General features: G+C 49.7%; 1 protein-coding gene across 5 annotated transcripts in view; it reads right to left on the bottom strand.

Moving 5' to 3' along the window:
- The window catches only part of agap1 (ArfGAP with GTPase domain, ankyrin repeat and PH domain 1), a 104,716-nt gene that overhangs the window by 62,836 nt on the left and 22,897 nt on the right, over window positions 1–18,983 (bottom strand). For 2 of the 5 annotated variants that reach the window (XM_036128278.1, XM_036128279.1), the window contains exons 1-7: window positions 17,466–18,737; window positions 9,206–9,264; window positions 9,036–9,123; window positions 8,286–8,300; window positions 5,582–5,667; window positions 5,360–5,501; window positions 3,115–3,249 (exon numbers count right to left, since the gene is read on the bottom strand). In XM_036128278.1, coding sequence (XP_035984171.1) covers window positions 3,115–3,249; window positions 5,360–5,501; window positions 5,582–5,667; window positions 8,286–8,300; window positions 9,036–9,123; window positions 9,206–9,264; window positions 17,466–18,393 — 1,453 coding nt within the window. In that variant the 5' untranslated portion in view covers window positions 18,394–18,737. Of the gene's footprint in view, window positions 1–3,114; window positions 3,250–5,359; window positions 5,502–5,581; window positions 5,668–8,285; window positions 8,301–9,035; window positions 9,124–9,205; window positions 9,265–17,465; window positions 18,738–18,983 lie in introns of those variants that run through there. The other 3 variants (XM_036128281.1, XM_036128280.1, XM_036128282.1) reach the window with 3 other exon arrangements.

The raw sequence follows: 18,983 nt of genomic DNA, 5'->3' as shown, positions 1-18,983 counted from the left end.
CTCTGTCTTCTCTAACATAGAAAGTACTCCTGGGTCAATGTGAGCTTCTGTGCTTTCTCTGTCTCTGCTCTGTCTTCTCTACCATAGAAAGTACTCCTGGGTCAATGTGAGCTTCTGAGCTTTCTGTGTCTCTGCTCTGTCTTCTCTACCATAGAAAGTACTCCTGGGTCAATGTGAGCTTCTGTGCTTTCTGTGTCTCTGCTCTGTCTTCTCTAACATAGAAAGTACTCCTGGGTCAATGTGAGCTTCTGTGCTTTCTGTGTCTCTGCTCTGTCTTCTCTAACATAGAAAGTACTCCTGGGTCAATGTGAGCTTCTGAGCTTTCTGTGTCTCTGCTCTGTCTTCTCTAACATAGAAAGTACTCCTGGGTCAATGTGAGCTTCTGAGCTTTCTGTGTCTCTGCTCTGTCTTCTCTACCATAGAAAGTACTCCTGGGTCAATGTGAGCTTTTTGTGTCTCTGCTCTGTCTTCTCTAACATAGAAAGTACTCCTGGGTCAATGTGAGCTTCTGTGCTTTCTGTGTCTCTGCTCTGTGTTCTCTAACATAGAAAGTACTCCTGGGTCAATGTGAGCTTCTGTGCTTTCTGTGTCTCTGCTCTGTCTTCTCTAACATAGAAAGTACTCCTGGGTCAATGTGAGCTTCTGTGCTTTCTGTGTCTCTGCTCTGTCTTCTCTAAGCCCCAGTGGGTGGAGGCAGATGAGCGTTCACACTGAGCCTGGTTCTGGTTCTGCTGGAGGTTCTCCTCCCTGTTAAGGGGGAGTTTTCCTCTCCACTGTCGCTTCATGCATGCTCAGTATGAGGGATTGCTGCAAAGCCATCAACAATGCAGACGACTGTCCACTGTGGCTCTACGCTCTTTCAGGAGGAGTGAATGCTGCTTGGAGAGACTTGATGCAACCTGCTGGGTTTCCTTAGAGAGGAAACTTTCTCACCAACCTGGAGGATCTGATGGAATCCGGCAGCCATCTTGTTTCTTTAAGCCAGCATCGTCTCACCTGACTCCTGTTAGGATCTGATGTCTCCGTCTGTCATGAATCTAACCAACAAACGGGGCGGAAACAGAACCGAGCTGCCGACGGTACCGCTCAGAACCCACAGAGAGAGCTGCAGGCTGCTGATGCGGGCGGAAAACATCCAGCTCGCCCTGCTGCCGCATGATTAGAGCGCTGATTAATGTGAGATAACGATGAGACACACAGGAGGCCACACACACACACTCACTGTGGAATAATTAAGAGGATAACAAGGCAGCGTTTAGTGGGGATATTTTCCTCCTGAGGCTCTGCTCTGCCTCGCTCTCTGCTGCACACAGCGGTGGTGCAGCGCTGCCCCCTGCAGGACAGACGGGGCAGCAGCAGCTGATCTTTACTTTTACTCTACTTTTAATGCCAGAATTCAACAGCAGGGTTAAAGTTATTTAGAAGCTCGGCCTGTTGCTCTTTAAAGCAGCGAATGATCATTTATTTCAGCCTCGTTTGGTGACTTCAGAAAGGTTCAATGCTGCTAACCCTGCTGCTTCAATTTAGCTGCTGGCGTGTCAGAAATTAAACTTCTAGCTGCAGAAACGGTTATAGCAACAAGCTGTAGGTGAGAACTTCTCCCAGGTGGATGTGGTGCAGATTAGCCTGAGGGTCGTCCGTTTGTCGCTAGCTTCAGCCGCTGACCCTCCGTCCAGCCACCGCAGCTTCATCAGCGTCTCTGCTGCTCCTTCTCTTCCTAACGTGCTCTCAGACGTCATGATGTGGCCTGGACCCTGCAGACTAACACTTTTATGTGTCTGCAGCAGAAATGTTGTTTAGGTTAGTGAATATGCAGCTGACTTAACCTGACTCCACCAGCTGCATGTCTCACTCCGCCTAGCTCCACTCATACATCTGGGACCTCTCCATAGGAATTGCCTTTACTGAAGGCTGGGTCTTATCAAAAATCCTGGCATATGATTGGATAAGCCACTTGTCTGTCATCTTTATCGACGTGCTATTTCAACCACTCACACCGAAGCTAACCCGTGACGCTGATGAGAGCGACGCAGGAAAAAAAAAAGTGTTTGCGGCTCTAGACGTGTTTTATTGACAGTGAGCTGACAGGAAGTGGGGGAGAGACAGGCGGCAAAGGACTAAAGCCCTCCTAATATGGTTCACGCTAACCGCTAACCGCTCCGGGGCGCCCCGGAAAACAAAACTTGCCAAATCCGGTCGGGAGAAGGGCGAAAACATGGTTTCCACCAACAAAAGCCTTCAGAGGCGTTCTCTGATGTTCTTTTAATGAAACAATATTAGGTAGATTGGACAACACAGAAGAAATAGCAGCATCAATGTTAACGCTTGCTTCCTCAACAAGCCGCCATTGCTATCAAAACAGTCTCATGGTCACGTCTCCGCTACGTCACATCTATGAAACTCCAGCCCTGCGTCCTGATTGGCTGGACCATAAAATTGGTTGGAGAAATCACTCTCTATGGACGATGTCCCAGATGGATGTGAGTGGAGCTAGGCGGAGCGAAATACATCTGGCATGGGTCAGGTTAGTAACATATGGCAAGATGATGTTTTTTATGTGTTTATTCTTCTACAACGACTTTAACTAAGTGGTGGACCGGTTTCAGGTTAATTAGCATGTCATCTAAGTCATTACAAGGCTTTTGTTGGGCAGTACTATAAAGCTTGGAGCTCCTCACAACTCCAGACTTTTTAAATTGAGGAAGCTTCCTGAATGGGAAGCGAAACGTCTTCAAACTTCAGGAAAAAAAAGTCCAGTTGTTTTTATTTTTTAACTTTTCGGGGCAGAACTGCTAGCATGGCGCTACCAGAGGGACTACAACCAGCACCACGGCTGTCTGGGCCGACTTTAACTGGACGCACTGAGGGAGCGCAGACTGGACCAGAGCTGGAGTCTGAGTCCAGGTCAGTGAGGACGTTGATGACCGCGGTCACCTGGTGGCACCCCCCCCCCCCTTAATGTCCGAGGCTCCTATTAATCCCCCTTAATTGGTTCTGTTGGAGCTAAGCGGCTCCATTCAGCTCCTAATTGACGTGTGATTATGAGCGGCGGTGAATGTCACCTTCCCAGAGGAGCCCCCCCCCCCCTTCCCCCCCCTTCTCCCCCCCCCCTACCGTCCTGGAAGACCCGCTCCACGTTGAGGCCGTAGGTGGCGCAGGTCTCGTAGTAGGTGCAGCGCTTCAGGTCGTTGGAGAGCTTCCTGGCGAGGCTGTCGTCGATCACCCGCGGGTTGGTCGGCCCGATGGCGTCTGGCAGGAGACAGGAGAGAGGAGAGAGGAGACAGGAGAGAGGAGACAGGAGACAGGAGAGAGGAGAGAGGAGAGAGGAGACAGGAGAGAGGAGACAGGAGAGAGGAGACAGGAGAGAGGCGCCGTCAGCAGGGAGGAGCCGTCAGCAGGGGGGCGTCAGGACCCCCACGCTCCCCGGTTCTGATCCCACCGGGGCCAGGCAGCAGCCTGAGTGGAGCTCTGGCGCCCTCTGCTGGCCGTCTGGAGACGTTCAGACTCTGAATCCGTTTATCTAACATCTAAGCGTCTATTTACTGGGTATTTAACCCGTTAACTGTGTGTCTGGAGCCCAGCTGGTGTTGCTGGGGGGCAAAGTGACCGAGACGTTCACCCTACACACATCTGTTCCTACGGCTTCAGCACAAACATGGCCGCTGCTGAGAGAACCACAGCTGTGGGTCTGTGACGGGTATTTTACTCTGACAGGCCAAAGAGCTGAAAATATAATAAAATAATACAATAAATCAAATATACCGTATGTTTCAGACTATAAGGGGCACTTCAAATCCTTAAATCCTCTCAATAATTGACGGTTCGCCTTATATCTATGATCACCGTTGTGTTTACCGACTGATTTTATGCGGTATAATGCGCTTAAAAACCTGTTAAAATGTATAAGTACGACTTTGGTTATCAACAAAGCTCACCTCAATGAACATTAGGAGCATTACGGTGCACTGTGTGACTACCTGATAGGACCCCTGAGCTGTCTACCAGACTGCCTGACTGTAATGTTTGAACTAAAAGTGCATTAATGTATTATGAGTACGCGCTAGCAACAATAAACCTAGTAAGTTAATTATAAAAGTTTATTTGAGCCTCATGTTATAAACAGGCCAGATTAATCCACCTAATCTGTCCTCCTGATGGACAGAGAGCTGAGGACGTGAAATAGAGATATTACACACTTTGGAAGAAGACTTAATGCGCCTTATAATCTGAAACATGCATTAGTTTAAACTTTTTTCAGGGTTTAAGTGTTTTAATGTTTAAACAGTATTCCTCCTGAAGGTTCTGTGCCTTAATGTGTCTGACTGCTGGAGAAGTGTTTGTGAACACGAGTCCTCAGCTTCCTCTGTCCTGTATCGGCTGTTTTTCTGCTGACTCAGACATGGTGGACAACAGGCTTCTGCAGCACCTGCAGCCATTTAAATCAGGTTTAATATGAGGAGAGACCCACTGCGCCGGAGCTTCTGTCCTGTAAAAAGACGTTTTCCTCTCCACTGTCGCCACATGCTTGCTGCACAGTTGACAACTTGAGAAAAACCAGTTGGCTTGAATTACGTAAAAAGTCAGTAAAACTTGCGCCCAGGCTGGGCAGCTGAGCTAAAAACGGCTTTTTTTTCTACCCTGAAGTGGCGCTGTATAAATAAACTTTCTCTAAGTGACACTTAAAAGCTGAAAAGCTGCCACCAGGGCTCAACTTTGGCTCTTAAAATGTGGGGGAAAATGGTAAATGTTCCTAAATGTAAATATAATTTATAATTGCTCGCATTAGGATGCTTTATTTCTGCAAAATATGCATAATATTTGCAGAAAGATAGGAAACTAATGGTGTGTAGAATATTTTATGTAGATAAATGAAGTTGATTTTTGTCAATAAGTTGCTTTTTCATCATTTTGATGCCATTTGCTGTAAAAATCAAAAGTCCAACTGAAGAAAATGTATTAAATCTAAACATAAAAATGCTGTTGGTTAAATAATAAAAACTGTTGATCTTTAAATAAATGTAAACTAATTTCCTGTAGTGCACTATAAAAACAAGCGAGATGTGTAACTTTTGTGGCTCTAAACAGAATTAGTTTAGCTGGACCGATGGCAGAAATGGTTCTGTGTAAAGGTTGCTGAGCCCTGGACCAGAACCAGAACCAGAACCAGAACCAGAACCAGAGGACCGGAGGCTGCAGCACCTCCACCTGCCATCCCGCCTCCCTCCACTAGATGGCAGCAGAGCCTCAGCCAAGCCAGCTGCAGAGAGCCTGAGAGCAGGTCAGAACCGGTGTGTGTGTGTGTGTGTGTGTGTGTGTGTGTGTGTGTGTGTGTGTGTGTGTGTGAGCGGTTCTGACGGACCTTGGGTTCCGACCAGAACCAGCGGCAGGTCGGCGGTGTTCCTGTAGGCGGCCAGGCGGCTGTAGTAGTGGGACACCGTCTGGAAGCTGGCCTTGTCCTCCAGGCTGAAGACGAAGATGACGGCGTCCACCCACAGAGCGAACTGCACACACAGCCCAACAGAACCATCAGAACCTGCCGGTACCGGGCTGGACCCACACGGTTCTGTCCAGCAGAACCCACCTGGGCCTCCGGGGGGCCTCCCTCGTCTCTGATGAGCAGCAGGTGACTCTGGCCGTCCACCACGATCTCCTTCTTGAAGCGTCCTCCTGCGGGAGCAGAGCAGAGGTGAGGCCGTGTCAGCGGACCGGACCAGAACCGGAACCAGAACCAACTGGACCTGTTCTACGACTGGCTCTGGTTTCAAGATGGAGGCGTGAGCAGATGTTCTGCTCCCTGCAGCAGCAGCACGGCTCGCCGGGGGGAAGTGGACCCTGAGCGCTTATTCTGGTGCCGGTACCAGCTGACCCGGCACCGTGTGGGCCGGGCTTTTCAACAGAACCTTTAAGGAGCCGACGCCTTTCTCTGCTGAATCACACGGGAAGACGGGGCTCCTGATTGGCCGCTAGAAAATAACCAGGAAGTATGGCTTTAAAAGCTAGCTAGAAATGTGTTCTGGTGAGGTTCTGTTAGGTTCTGTTGGGTCAGCGGTTCTGTTCCAAAACCAGAATCAGTGGCTTTAGAAAGCAGAGGAAGATAAAATGTGATAAAATGTTTAAAAACGTAATAAAAGAGCGGGGGGTCACATCCTTAGACGGTACAGAAGTCATTCAAACGATGATTGGGTTTGGTTCTGTTTGGGTTCTGTTTGGTACCAGCTGTGGTCGATAAAACAGAGAAGGAGGTTCTAGAACCTGCTTCCTGGGTTCTCTACATTTATTTGGAGGTTCTGTACTTTTCTACACAGCTTTGACTCGTTCCCCGGGGCTGTTGTGGAAACCAGGCGCTGCTGTTGCTGTCGGATCAGAACACGAGCTGCTGTGGGTTCTGGTTCTGTTGACGCCCGACTGCAGTTTGTGTATCTGTGAGCCGAGCTTGTTTGGGTCGACGGTAAACAAGCCGGTGGTCGTGTGGAAACCCGGAGCGGAGGTCCGGAGATGAAGGCGACCTGAGAGGCTGGTCTACGAACGTTATGAATTAGATAAACGATCTACAGCAACGTTAGGAGAACATTTACTGACGTCAGTCATCTCTGCGTCACATCTGAGCCTCGTTTAGCGTCCGCTTCAGTGAACACCAACGTTCAGACTGGATTCCCAGAGACATTCTAGGATTTTCCCTCTTAGAATCACATTTATTTTGTGCTTTTTTTTCACTGGGTCTTTGACCTTTCTTTATATTTTCTCTGGGAGATGCTAATAGTCGCTAGCCGCTTCCTCGTTTTACCTGGAGATGCTAATAGGCGTTAGCCACTTCCTTGTTTCGTCTGGGGATGCCAATAGGCGTTAGCCGCTTTCTTGTTTCGCCTGGAGATGCTAATAAGCGTTAGCCGCTTCCTTGTTTTGCCTGGAGATGCTAATGGGCATTAGCCGCTTCCTTGTTTTGCCTGGAGATGCTAATAGGCGTTAGCCACTTCCTTGTTTCGCCTGGAGATGCTAATAGGCGTTAGCCGCTTCCTTGTTTTGCCTGGAGATGCTAATAAGCGTTAGCCGCTTCCTTGTTTTGCCTGGAGATGCTAATAGCCGTTAGCCGCTTCCTTGTTTTGCCTGGAGATGCTAATAGCAGTTAGCTGCTTCCTTGTTTTGCCTGGAGATGCTAATAGCAGTTAGCCGCTTTCTTGTTTCGCCTGGGGATGCTAATAGCAGTTAGCTGCTTCCTCGTTTGGCTTGGAGATGCTAATAGCATTTAGCCGCTTCCTTGTTTTGCCTGGAGATGCTAATAGGCATTAGCCGCTTCCTTGTTTTGCCTGGAGATGCTAATAGCCGTTAGCCGCTTCCTCGTTTGGCCTGAAGATGCTAATAGCAGTTAGCCGCTTTCTTGTTTCGCCTGGAGATGCTAGTAGCCGTTAGCCGCTTCCTTGTTTTAACCCCTGCTGAGCATGCGCTTTATGTACTTCCATGAAAATCAGAAATGAACACAAAAGGCTTTCTTTACTGACAAACTGAGCAAAAACAAAGCATAAAACACAAAATTAACAACTAATACGGCAGCAGGATGTGATAATATTTGATAAAAACCTTCTATGCAACCAGTGTGAGCTACAGACGTATAAATAAATGAAGTCAGATAACGTGGCTATGCACCGTTAACGCTCATATCATTTAAAGTCAAAACGTTTTCAACATTTAGTTCAAATTAACAGTTTTTATTTCCCTAGGAAGTGCTGTAATGTTTAGCCTTTGACCCCGCGGCCTGCAGGGGGCGCTGTTCATCTGGATAAACCTGTTTCTGACCTGGAATGTGACCCACACAGCCGTTTTATACCACTTCCCGTCGGCGAGTCGTCCTCACGCTGTGGGGACGCGTTGGACCGGACCCACAGCGGTTCTGCCGCGCTAACGCGGAAATCGTCCGCTACAGAGATCCGATCCGGGTGCGGCGCAGTTAGTACGTGTCTACGTTTTCATCTGCCTGGTGCGCTACAGGAGGAGAGGAGCGACAGGAGAGGAGGCGGAGCTAATGGTGGGATGGCAGCAGCTGGTTGAGCTCAGCTTCAGGTTCTGCAGAGCCGAGAATTTCAATTTCCGGTCCAAACGGAGGCTGAAATCAGACTTTTTGCCAATTTTTTAAAAAAAAGTCTGATTCGTTTTGCCTCCAAAGAGCCTTTTTTTTTTATCGTGGCTCCGTCTCGACTGCAGAGCAGAACCGAGCTGTTCTCAGGGAGCTGCGGTCAGAACCGACCCGATGGAGGGTGACGGGATGGAGGGGCTAGCGGAGCGGTGGTTACCTGCGTCCACGTCGGCTATTAGAGCGTCCCAGAAAAGCAGGAAGAGAGAGAGGAGAGACAGAAAGCAGAGTTAGAACCCGTTAGAACCCGTTAGAACCGGGCCGCAGGCAGAACCAGGAGAAACGGGCCGGCAGAGCGACACACAGCCCCAGATGTTCGGCTTCTCTTCGTCGCTGGTTGGTGGGGGGGGGGGAGGTATCGTTTGGTTCTGGAGCCCAGATGGAGGCCCGGTACGGACCAGAACCAGCCTGGATGGAAACATGAGAGCAGCGTCTGTTCCCCCTGCTGCCGCTGAAACAACAGAACCGACCGCAGCGGTTCTGAGCAGCTGGGGGGGGTTTCCCAACCGGGCCGCTGGTTCTGCTAATGGGTCCCAGGTGTCGCTGGGAAAGCCCGGCTCCGCTGGAGCTGGATGTGTCCGACGGGCCTTGAATGCACCGTAGGGGCCGGGCCGCAGCTCCAGAACCAGAATAGTTCTGGTTTGTGGTCCGGCGGTGCCGCTGTGGGAACCCGGGCAGCGCCGGCGTATTTTTAGACACCAGGAATTTGCTTCCTGCTGGAGTTTCTTCCCCTTCAGCCGCTTCTGTTTCTCAGGGACTTCAGACGTTCGTTTCGGGTCAGAACCGGACCAGAACCGGACCAGAACCGGGTCAGAACCGGGTCAGAACCGGACCAGAACCGGACCAGAACCGGACGGGTCTGGTCCAAACTCTGATCGGGGCTCCATGCTGACACCAGAACCGTTCTCACCTTCAGGAGACTCTTCCTGGACGTACGTCCCCGTCAGGTACCGGTGGACCAGCGCCGACTTACCGCTGGCAAGATTACCCACAATGCCCTGCGGGGGAAGGAAGAAGGAACCGCTTAGTTCTGACGGAACCGCACAGCAGACCGGACTCACCGGAACCGGGGGAACTCACCACTTTCAGTTCTGGTACCGTCCGGCTGAGCGTCCACTCCTGGCTGTTCACGAAGGCATCTGGAACCGAGAGAGGCCAGCGGTTAGAACCAGAACCAGAACCAGAACCTTAGCACTGACGTTCATCAGTTCTGCTCAATTCTGGGTCATAAAAACCCAAAAGGTTCTGATGAGGTGGCCGTTAATAAAAGCAGCTTTTTAAACTTCTACAGAACTTTTTTTATCCTCAGAACCAGTCGACCCGGTTCAGCAACATCAGCGGAAAATATAATAATGAAACTAAAAACCTAAAAAACAGGTTTTATAATAATTTATAATAATTCTGTGATTTATAACAAATGTAGAAAAAATAACATCAAAGCATTTTAGGAATAAAAACTTAAATAAAACATAAAATTAATGCATTAAATTACAGTAAAAGTTACAATTTTACAATTTTTTTTAATTTTTTTAACAAAAAAGTTCTCAGAAATGATTTAATCAGAGAAAATTAAATGTAATAAACTCCTAAAACGATCAAAGTCCAGTAATGTTCCCTCAGGGTTCTGGTTACTATCAGAACCGGGTCACTGGGTCGCCTCCGCTCGGCGCCTCCGGCCCGATTTCACTAATTCAGCAGCAGCAATCTGCGCCGACCCGGTTCCACGCGGCCCGGAGCTACCAGAACCAGCGGCGCCTCGCCAACCGGGTCACACGTCCTCTCACCGCCAGAATTCATGAGCAGAACCGGGTCTCTCAACCAGAACCATCCGGGAGGAATTCACAGATCTGGATCCTTTTAACTTCAGAACCAAACTGGGGTTCTAAGTCTTCAGGCATGTTCTGGTGCGCTGGGTCAGGTCCAACAAGACCCGGTTCTGAGCGAGCACGATGGTTCTGATAGAGAGGAGCTACAGAACCATTCTGGATCAGAACCAGGACTGATTCGTTTCTACTGAGAATCACAGCCCCGGTCAGAATGGACCCGGTCCGGTTCTGGAGGAACCCAGCGTCCTGATTGGCCGGCGGGCTCACAGAGGCGGCCATTGTTGTGGTTCTGGACAGAGGCGGTTCTGTACGGCGGGCCGACCCGGCCCCCAGCGCCGGGCAGGATGTTGACCCAGCTGCTTCCTGCTCCGGTTCCCCTGGAAACGGACCGCCAGCTGCTGGCAGTCCAGAACCCGGGTTCTGCTGCTGCAGCCGACGTCTGCAGGAAAACCCGACAACACACCGGAACCGCTGACCGGACAGAACCAGCAGGTAAAGTCCAGATGAGCCAGAAATAAAGCCGGCGGAACCTCTGGCTCACTGGGTCAGAACCATTCGACCCGGCAGATAACCCATCGGTCCGGACCATGTGCAGAACCCAGGACCAACCAGAACCTGTACTGTCACTAGCTGAAGCTGGCCCGGTTCTGTTGGAGCCCAGAGCGAGCCCAGAGATGTTCTGAATCCAGCAGGGGCAAAAGTTCTTTAGAAGTTCTGTAGAAGAGCCGCATTAGGCGGAACCAGGCTGTGTGGATCAGACCAGAACCATATATGTGGACCAGAACCGCAGGCTCAGTTCTGCTAGGAGAGCAGACCGGTCCCCAGCACAAGGAATTATGGGTAACCCTGCAGAACATCAGCGTCAGAACCGCTCACCGGACTCCTGGGGGACCGGAACCAGGAGAACCGAGCCAGCAGAGACCAGTAAATGTCAATAAATAAAATATATTAACGGAAAATAGATTAATAAAGTACACATTCTGAATATATATATATATATATATATATATATATATATATATATATATATATATATATATATATATATATATATATATATGTGTGTGTGTGTGTGTGTGTATTTCAAATTTTAAAATTATTATTTTTTCTACTATAGCATTAATTGTAACATCTTACCTATATGCAGTTTTTCTATGTTGTTACATGTGAATATTATATAATTTTTTTATTACTTTAATGATAAAAATGTGCTAAACAACACAGGAAGCTTTTTCCTATGTTTATTATTCTTAAATACATTTCTTTAATAAGTTTTTAATTTGTTCCTTACGTTTAACTTTTCATGTTTTTTCTTTATTTTATATAAAAACTTGTTTTTTTCTGACTTTTCTTTTGTTTCATCTGATTATTCTATAATTTTATTAAAGTATTTTAATTGATAAAAATGCACTAATGTGTATTTTTCATGTTGTTCCGTCATAAACCATGTCATCTAAGCGTTATTTGATTTATTTTAAGCCGTTTTTCATAATGAAAATGAAATTAAAGAGGACCGCCCTCCCCAGCGGGTCGTGCCGGGCCGTCATGCAGCTGATCAAACCTGTCGGACAGGTGGCGCCGCACCTGGCCTGTCAGAGCGCCAGCTTCCTGGAAGTCACGTTCAGAGGTGACTAACCCTCCAGAGACTGGGGGGGGGGGGGGGGGGGGGGGGTGGCACTCAGGCAGCAGGTCGGTTATGCAAAGCAGGAACCGGCGCTGCAGGTCCGCTTCTACTCCCAGCGCCGCTCTCTGAAGGGCCCCACAGGCAGCTCAGACCACCATAAAGGCACATTTCCACCACAACAACCAGGAACCCCACAAGCCCAGGGCTCCTTTCTCTACCCGGGGCTTAAGGTTCTCACTCAGAGGTCTAGGGAAGCGCCACTAAATCAGTTCTACTAACTTTGTTTAGGCAAATGTTTGGTTTCCAGAACTATTGCAGCAGATTTCTGCTTTAGAGGCGAGAGCTGCAAAAGAACCAGGCGGTGAGAAGAACACGTTCATGGTTCTTCTGGATCTAGATGTTGCCCCCAGTTCCTGCGGTGAACACAGAGCTGTGATAGGGGACAAGTTCCTTTATCTGGAAAGAAGCCAACAGGAACCAAACACAGAACCGCTTCCTGACTTCCTGGGTGTTTTCTGTTGGACTGTCAGAGACCTGCAAAGGTTCCTAGTTCCTTATCAAAGTTCTTAGCTCATTCGTGAACAATCCTTTATTTTCTGTCACAAAGACTGGCGTATCAGAGGAACTACTGCTTTAAAAGGTTCCTAGTGCCTCTAGTTCCCAGTTACTTTCAAAGAACTATTTATGCATTATCTACAAATATATTATTTTGCTTTCCACCAGAAATACTGTGGGAATCTTTTTCCTAAAAGGTTCCTAGTTCCTCTAGTTCCCAGTTACTTTGAAAGTAATCTTTATGCATTATCTACAAATATATTATTTTGCTTTCCACCAGAAATAATGTGGAATCTTTCACCGAAAAGGTTCCTAGTTCCTCTAGTTCCCAATTACTTTGAAAGTAATCTTTATGAATTATTTACAAATATCCATGTGACTTCTTTCACATACAAGAACGTAACAGAGGAACTACTGATTTAAAGCTTCCTAGTTCCTCTAGTTCCCAGTTACTTTCAAAGAAATCTTTATGCATTATCTACAAATATATTCCACCAGAAATACTGTGGTAATCTTTCTCCTAAAATGTTCCTAGTTCCTCTAGTTCCCAGTTACTTTCAAAGTAAAGTTTAAAGGTTCCTAATTAAATGTTAAAAAGATCCAACCTGTTTCAGAGTTCCTAGTTCCTTACTAAAGTTCCTAGGGTCCTAGTCCACTTTTCAAACATTGTTTATGATGATTATTTCGCTTTACATCAGAAATAATGTGGGAATCTACCTAAAAGGTTCCTAGTTCCTCTAGTTCCCAGTTACTTTCAAAGTAAAGTTTAAAGGTTCCTAATTAAATGTTAAAAGATCCAACCTGTTTCAGAGTTCCTAGTTCCTTATGAAAGTTCCTAGGGTCCTAGTCCATTTGTCAAACAATATTTAGGATGATTCTTTTTCTTTTGAAATACTGTGGGAATATTTCTACCTAAAAAGGTTCCTAGTTCCTCCGAGGGTTCTTAACCAAAGCCTGATGAGCAGATATCTATCTAACACTCATTCCAGTGTGTTGAGGACTGTGAGGTGGCTACAGGTGACAGATTACATCGTGCATGCATGCATGCCTGCATAGCTAGCTAGAGTAACACCCTTCCTCGGTATCAAAACGCCTCTTTAAGCCTCTAAATCATCCAGCTAAACAAGCCCAAACAAGAGGCGCAGCGTTCGGGTTCAGCTCTGACGATGCCACCGGCGGTCTAACCGGGAAGAAATCGTCTAATTCAGGCCATGAGCGGCGCAGCAACACGCTGACAGATCCATAAATGATCCACAGCAACATGAAGGGCAGGTCAGGGTGCAGGAAACCACTGATATGCTATCACTGGCTCCACACACACACACTCTGACCTAAATATCAGCCTTTTAATCAGTCCAACCATCCCCCACCGACACCAACACACACTGCTGGTGGGTTGGCAGCGTGCCGGATGCTTTCATCCTCCTCCCAAATCAAATAAAGCCGCCGTCACACCAGCAGCACTCACAGCCTCCACACAGCAGCCTCCTGGAGTCCAGCAGGCTGCTCCTGATCCACTGGTCCTCAGGCAGGAGGACCATCATGGAGGGGGCTGAAGGTTCGGAGAGAAAGCCGAGCCAAATCCTCGGCCAGAACCTGATGGACTGAAGCGCCCAGGAGAACCGTGGAACCGTCAGAGTGGGCGTCCACCTGAAACGAGCTGGAACAACGAGTTTGGAGTCGCAGCAGATTAGCTCCAAATTACTCACAGCTTCACTCAGACGCCGGCTGACATTACTGCGCCTCCATCGACATGTCTGGGTACGTCTGCTGTTATCTGCCAGCCTGAGGGAAGCGCTGCATTGGTTCTACCACCAAGCAGAAAACACTTAGATACCAGAAAATGCTACCATCGCTACAAAAAGACCCATTTAGACCCGAGGTTCTGGGTACTTCCTGATCCAGAAAATACTCAGATACCAGAAAAACGCTACCATCGCTACCAAAAGACCCGTTTCAACCAGAGGTTCTGGGTACTTCCTGATCCAGAAAATACTCAGATACCAGAAAAACGCTACCATCGCTACCAAAAGACCCGTTTCAACCAGAGGTTCTGGGTACTTCCTGATCCAGAAAATACTGATACCAGAAAAACGCTACCATCGCTACCAAAAGATCCATTTCAACAAGAGGTTCTGGGTACTTCCTGATCCAGAAAATACTCAGATACAAGAAAACGCTACCATCGCTAGAAAAAGACCCATTAGGACCAGAGGTTCTGGGTACTTCCTGATCCAGAAAATACTCAGATACAAGAAAACGCTACCATCGCTACCAAAAGACCCATTTCAACCAGAGGTTCTGGGTACTTCCTGATCCAGAAAATACTCAGATACCAGAAAACACTACCATCGCTACCAAAAGACCCATTTCAACAAGAGGTTCTGGGTACTTCTTGATCCAGAAAATACTCAGATACAAGAAAACGCTACCATCGCTACCAAAAGACCCATTTAGACCAGAGGTTCTGGGTACTTCTTGATCCAGAAAAAACTCAGATACAAGAAAACGCTACCATCACTACCAAAAGACCCATTTCAACCAGAGGTTCTGGGTACTTCCTGATCCAGAAAATACTCAGATACCAGAAAACACTACCATCGCTACCAAAAGACCCGTTTCAACCAGAGGTTCTGGGTACTTCCTGATCCAGAAAATACTCAGATACTAGAAAAACGCTACCATCACTACCAAAAGACCTGTTTCAACAAATCCTGTTGGATTTTTCCTTACAGCCCACATGTTAAGCAAAGATGCCAGAACCTTTTCCCCCTGGGAACCTTCCAAGGAACTAAGTCTCAATCTTAGGCTCAGGTTCTAACTTCCTAATGAACTCGACATCGAACTTAACTTAAATCATTAGCTCCAGCCTGAGTTCCCAGTTCTCAGCCCGTTCTAAACACATGAAACCAAACTCCTGGTGAAGTTCTTGGTAGGTTTCTTGTTTTTCATAGTGAGGTTCCTGAAAAAGTTCCTGGCGAAGTTCTTAGTAGGTTCCTTTTTTGTTCATGGTAAGGTTCCTGAAAAAGTTTCTGGTGAAGTTCTTAGTAGGTTCCTTGTTTTTCATAGTGAGGTTCATGAAAAAGTTCCTGGTGAAGTTCTTAGTAGGTTCCTTGTTTTTCATAGTGAGGTTCCTGAAAAAGTTCCTGGTGAAGTTCTTAGTAGGTTCCTTGTTTTTCATAGTGAGGTTCCTGAAAAAGTTCCTGGTGAAGTTCTTAGTAGGTTCCTTGTTTTTCATAGTGAGGATCATGAAAAGGTTCCTGGTGAAGTTCTTAGTAGATTCCTTGTTTTTCATAGTGACGCTTCTGAAAAAGTTCTTGCTCAAGTTCTTATTAGGTTTCTTGTTTTTCATAGTGAGGTACCTGAAAAAGTTCCTGGTGAAGTTCTTAGTAGGTTCCTTGTTTTTCATAGTGAGGATCATGAAAAGGTTCCTGGTGAAGTTCTTAGTAGGTTCCTTGTTTTTCATAGTGAGGTTCCTGAAAAAGTTCCTGGTGAAGTTCTTAGTAGGTTCCTTGTTTTTCATAGTGACGTTTCTGAAAAAGTTCTTGCTCAAGTTCTTAGTAGGTTCCTTGTTTTTCATAGTGAGGTTCCTGAAAAAGTTCCTCGTGAAGTTCTTAGTAGGTTCCTTGTTTGTTTATGTGAGGTTCCTTAAAAAGGTTTCAGGTGAAGTTCTTAGTGAGGTTCTCAGCGTGTTTGGTAAGTTCTTTGTATGTTCACGGTGAGGTTCCTGAAAAGGTTCCTGGTGAAGTTCTTCTTAGATTATTTGTAATCTAACAAACCTTTTCAGGAACTTCTTCATAGTGAAGTTCCTGAAAAGGTTCCTGGTAAGGTCATTATCAGTTTGTTTGGTAAGTTCCTCGTATGTTCTCAGTGAGGTTCCTGGTGAACTATTAAGCCTGTGGGTTCCAGAGTGAGTTCAGGTGGTCTGTCTAAAGTCCCCTCTGACCCATAAAAGTCCAGACGCAGCAGAACCGGTCTCCCAGTCCTGGTACCGTCTCCCTGAGTCAGACAGCAGAGGTTCAGACCCAGATAAACCAGCAAAGCTCTCTCAGAGACCAGCAGCCAGTCTGCTATCTGTCCATCAACCCTGGTGTCCCTGTCCTGACTCACCCTCATGCTTCTGTATTTTTAACCACAGATCTCTCATCCCCCAGGCGTCACTTCCCATTTCCACTCTGAGCCACGTTCTCTGTGAGGAACCTGCGTTATTTGAAGGAAACCCACCTGGTCCGGGTTCCTCAGGATAACGAGCTGCTCAGAGTTAATTAGCTTAAACCCCCTCTGTGACCGCAGGACAGCGAGGCTGATCATCCCCCGGTGGATTACCGGGACGGTGGGGACACTCTGAGGGGAAGTGAGTCCGTCGGTTTGGGGGGGGGAGACTAAAACGCTCCACTGCTCAAACACAGCAGCACTCTGCCTCAGACCAGGGAGCAATTAGGGTTGGTGAGGAGGAGGAGGAGGAGGAGGAGGAGGAGGAGGAACACACCCCGGCCTCACACAGCAGCTCTGTGACCTCAGGGCGACCTCTGTGAGACGCCTAATAAACTCCCAGAGAGCCACCGGACGCTACCTGCAGGTCCGGACCGAGGCGGAGGAGCTCCAGAACCTTTTAAGTACAGACAGCGTCTTGATTGGCTGCCGTCCTCAGAGCGTCTGAGAGGACGGGGGGACATTACTTCTGCTCGACTGTGGATGTAGGTCACACGCATTCCCCCACTGACCCACCCACCCCCACCCAGGTGTCTGGGCTCAGAGAGGAATCCCAGAAATGTGGAGGACCTCCTGGTGTGCCTCCCTGAGACCTTTTAGTCCACCTCCAGAGCCCCCACCCGGAGGATATGAGCCCTCCAGAACCGGTCCAGAGGACTCTAAAGCAGACAGAGATCAGGCGTTTTCCTGATACCCATCGACTCGTTTTGTTCTGCACTTCTCGGTCTGCTGAAGACAAACTGGTTTAAATCTTTAAATCTGAGCCACACGTCACCTGAAGCAGCTAAAACTGCAGCCGGGTCAGAACGGCGGCATGTATCGGGTCGATTCTCTTAATAAACGAGGAACAGCGGATCAGCAGCGTCAGCAGAAGCAGGAGTTCCTCACAGGGGCGATCCCCGGACCCGAGCCTGTGCCGGGGGTCCGGTGGACCCAGAGGAAACACAGCTGGGTTTGCTGAAGAAGCAGTAAAACCTGAATGTTTTCCAGGATGTTTGCTCAGACACGACGCCTGGCTGCTGCTACGCTCCAGCTCTGCGGCCCGGGCCTCAGGGGAGAACCGAGAGGGAGCTGGGAGATGTGGATCAGGCGGGTTCCTGACCCCCCCGTGAGGAGTGCTTACCGTCAGCGCCGCCTCCGTTCACGCTCTCCGTGCTGGACTGCGACGCCGCCGTCCTCCGGCTGCGCCGCAGGGACCTCCCGAAGCCGGGGCTCCCCCCCGGACTGGACGCCCCGTCCCTCCTGGAGAAGATCCCGCTGAGGATGCGCCCCAGGCGGCGTTCGCTGGAGCGGCCCCCGCCCCCCCGCAGCAGGGAGCCCTCTCCCTCGGCGGCCAGCTGCAGGAGGTCGCTGTTGTCCAGGGTCCGGTTCTTGGCTCCTCGGGCCCTCTCCTGGCGGCTCAGCTCCGTCAGGGAGTCGGTCCGGCTGAGGACGGCACCCACCTCCAGGGTGCGGCTCTTCTCCCTGTCGGGGAGCCGGGGGGCCGGGGGCTCGGCGGGGGCCGGGGCGATGCAGCTGGAGCTGCTGTGGTGCCGGTCCCTGGAGAGCGCCCGCAGACGGAGCAGCTCCCCGCCGATGCGGCTCCTGAAGCTGAAGCTGAAGCTGCGCTGCAGGAGGCCCGGCTTCAGGGGGGCGGCGGGGGTCCCGTTAGCCCCCGAGCGGGGGCTCCTCTCCTCCACGCTCCTGGCCTTCAGCAAGCGCTTCACCTTGGCAGCAGCGGTCTCCGTCTTGACGGGCTCCTCCTTCGGGGTCCGGCGGGAGACCCTGAGCCGGCCCAGCTCCAGCTGACCCGTGCTGAACGTCCTGAACCTCCTTCTGAACCCGCGAGACGCGCACAGCTCCTCCGACTCGTCCTCCGCCTCCTTCAGCTGCTCCAACAAGCCGGCCCTCTGCGGCTCCGCGGGGCCCTCCCTCCTGGAGGCGCCTGGCGGGGGGCCCTCGGCCTCCCCCCGAGCTTCATCCACGCTCTCCCTCTTCACCAGCGTGAGGGAGATCCTGTAGACGGTCTTCCTCTGAGGAGTTCCCCTCTCCATCCCCTCCAGCAGGTACATCCCCCCCCCCCCTACGCCTCCTGCGCTCCTCACACCAGCCTCTCAGCGCTCCAGATGTTCCTCACAGGAAGCACATTCCCCGTTCCTCCCAGAGGAAAAACTTCCATCAGCCTCTGACCCGGCAGTCGCAGACCAGCCGCCCGGCTCTCCAGCTCCCATTGTGCGCGCTGCTCCCTCGCCTCCTTGCAGAGACGCCGGCGCAGCCGCACCTCCTCCTCCTCCTTCACCTGACGCCTACGCTCCACGGCTCGGACCGCTTTCAGCAAACACAGGAGCGAGCCGACGAGGAGCTGCGGAGTCTTGCTGCCGTCTGAGCTGCTCTGCCTGCTCACTGACACCCACACAGAGCCTGGAGGGAGGAGGAGGAGGAGGAGGGAGGAGGAGGGAGGAGGGAGGAGGAGGGAAACCTGGAGCGGAGCAGAAACGAACCCCAGTGGATGAGCTGATCAGAAACAAGATCTCTGAGCAGGAAGTGGAACTCCAGGCCGGGTTTTCCTCCTCTCAGTGAGCCGGGTGGAGCCTCCTCCTCCTCCTCCTCCTCCTCCTCCTGTTTGTCGGTCAAACCCCTGGAAAGCTCCCTGCAGCCATGC

Source organism: Fundulus heteroclitus, chromosome 24 (assembly GCF_011125445.2).
Source record: "Fundulus heteroclitus isolate FHET01 chromosome 24, MU-UCD_Fhet_4.1, whole genome shotgun sequence".
Taxonomy (NCBI): Eukaryota; Metazoa; Chordata; class Actinopteri; order Cyprinodontiformes; family Fundulidae; genus Fundulus; species Fundulus heteroclitus.
The sequence above is the reverse complement of the archived record's forward strand: the minus strand, read 5'-3'. Positions and strand labels throughout refer to the sequence as shown.